General features: G+C 40.9%; 1 protein-coding gene across 1 annotated transcript; it reads right to left on the bottom strand.

The window, feature by feature from the left end:
- Positions 1-1,306: 1,306 nt before the first annotated feature.
- LOC137562268 (olfactory receptor 6N1-like) lies at positions 1,307-2,236 on the bottom strand. Its single transcript, XM_068273601.1, has one exon. The coding sequence runs from the start codon at positions 2,234-2,236 to the stop codon at positions 1,307-1,309; it is 930 nt and encodes a 309-aa protein (XP_068129702.1).
- Between the last annotated feature and the right edge of the window lie 229 nt (positions 2,237-2,465).

Genomic DNA, 2,465 nt, shown 5'->3' on the forward strand with positions numbered 1-2,465 from the left:
CCTGTGTATGACTCTGGCTCTCTTCTGACTTCTCTTCCGCTAAACGATTCTGTACTTTAGCCCACCTGATTCTGTTGCTGACTCTGCCTGAATTATCACTATCCTTTTGCCTGCCGATTTTGTACTGTATCCTGCTGTCTGTTGCCGAACTGATCTGTCTGACCACTGTACTCACCAGTGAGCCCTTGTCACTGGTGAGGTTTATTACTTATAGTACCCACCAGCTCCTCTGGTGAGGTCCTGCCAAAACTAATCAGTATTACAGTTGCACCAAGCACTATACACTTGCAATTACCTTGTTAGCTATATTTGAATTATTGGTGATTCTGCAGATCACCATATAATCAGGTATAGTGTCTGATTTATTGGTGATACTGCAGATCACACAATAACCAGACTTCTGTTTGCTACACCAATCGTTACATCTCCTAGCTGATATTTTAACACCTTATCAATAAAATGCCTTTTAATCAACCAGCAAGCAAGAAATTAATCAGAATAATTTTGACAGTACTCTTTCTCTAAGGGCCTATTTCCACTTCACGCAGATTGGATGCAGAATGAATGCAGAAAAACTGACTCCAATGAATGCCTATGAGAAAATCTGCATCAGAAAAATCGCGTTTAGTGGAAACAAGCCCATAGAAATTCATTGGAGTCAGTTTTTCTGCATCCAATCTGCGTGTAGTGGAAATAGGCCCTTAGGCCTGGTGCACACCAAAAACCGCTAGCAGATCCGCAAAATGCTAGCAGATTTTAAAACGCTTTTTCTTATTTTTCTGCAGCGTTTCAGCTAGCGTTTTGCGGTTTTGTGTAGCGGTTTTGGTGTAGTAGATTTCATGTATTGTTACAGTAAAGCTGTTACTGAACAGCTACGGTAACAAAAAACGCCTGGCAAACCGCTCTGAAGTGCCGTTTTTCAGAGCGGTTTGCAGTTTTCCTATACTTAACATTGAGGCAGAAACGCATCCGCAATCCAAAATCTGCAGCAGCCCGGGAGTATGCGTTTCTGCAAAACGCCTCCCGCTCTGGTGTGCACCAGCCCATTGAAATACATTACCCTAGCGGATCCGCACCCGCAAGCAGATCGCAAACCGCAGCGGAAACGCTCCGGTGTGCACTAGGCCTTACTGTTTGGTACTTTTTCAGTTGCAGAGTGCTGAAATGTTGTTCTAAACAGGAGTTGAAAAATGATCTAGAGAAACGTAAGAAAAAAGTGAATTGGATAAGGCATGTAGTGTGAAAGGAGCCGCTTGCACGAAATCGGTTTGTGCACATGTTATGTAATGTGAAAAAGCCCTATCAGCTACTTCAGGAATCTGTGTTTAACTTGGAAATATTTTCTGAGTGCCCGCTTGATCTCTTTATTCCTCAAACTATACACCACTGGGTTTAATAGGGGCGTCAGCACTGTATAATTAATGGTTACCAGTTGGTCATATTTTGGTGCATAGATTGTTTGGGGTCGAATGTACATAAAGGCTACACTTCCAAAAAATATCAAAACTACAGAGAAATGGGCAGTGCAAGTTGAAAACGCCTTCTTTCGTCCTTCTGAAGTGTTCATCATTAGGATTGTTATCAGTATTTTTATATAGGTCAAGGCAATAAATGCAGATGTCAGGATAATAATGCATGAGTTTATGATAAAGTCAGTAATGACATTAAGTGAAGTATCTGCACAAGCCAAATGCAGTAAAGGCGTCAAATCACAGAAAAGATGGTGGATTATGTTAGATCCACAAAATGGCAATAAGGATACCAATATTAGCTTGGTCACTGGACTCATGAAGCCACAGAGCCAACAGCCAAACATTAAAGACCTGCAGAATGTAGAAGTCATAATCATTGTGTATCGGAGGGGATTACAGATGGCCATGTAACGGTCATAGGCCATCACAGTTAGGAGATAATTTTCAGTAATTCCCAGTGAATGAAAAAAATACATTTGAAGCAGACATCCAGTCAGTGCAATATTCACTTCCCCCATCCAAAATATCACCAAGATCTGAGGGATGGTTACAGCAGTATAGCATACGTCCAGGAAGGACAACATGCCTGCAAACATGTACATGGGTGTATGGAGATGGGAGTCAAGCCAGATCACCAGAACTATGGTCACATTGCCAGAAATGATAAGAAAATAGACAAGAAGCAACATAACAAAGACAAGATGGCGAGAGGATTCCAGGCTGGAAAACCCCACAATAATAAATTGAGTAACCGTGTTGTTCATTGTAACATCTGCAAGTAGGAAAGAGCTCTTGTGCATTATCTGAAGGTAGACAAGCCTTGTTATTGCTTACAAATGATCAGCTGATATATTGCAAGAAAAATGTAGAGCTAGATAGTGTTATAATATCAGAGCAAATGTTTGTATAATAGATTAAGCAGGAATGAAGAGCCATAGGTTATCCTTAGTACTGCAGGTCTTTCTTGAGAGATTCAAGAAAACAATCTTCAGA

This window comes from Hyperolius riggenbachi, chromosome 3, assembly GCF_040937935.1.
Source record: "Hyperolius riggenbachi isolate aHypRig1 chromosome 3, aHypRig1.pri, whole genome shotgun sequence".
Lineage (NCBI taxonomy): Eukaryota > Metazoa > Chordata > Amphibia > Anura > Hyperoliidae > Hyperolius > Hyperolius riggenbachi.

Coding starts and splice junctions, on each gene's coding strand:
- LOC137562268 (XM_068273601.1), bottom strand. CDS start 2,236: ATGAACAACACGGTTACTCAATTTATTATTGTGGGGTTTTCCAGCCTG.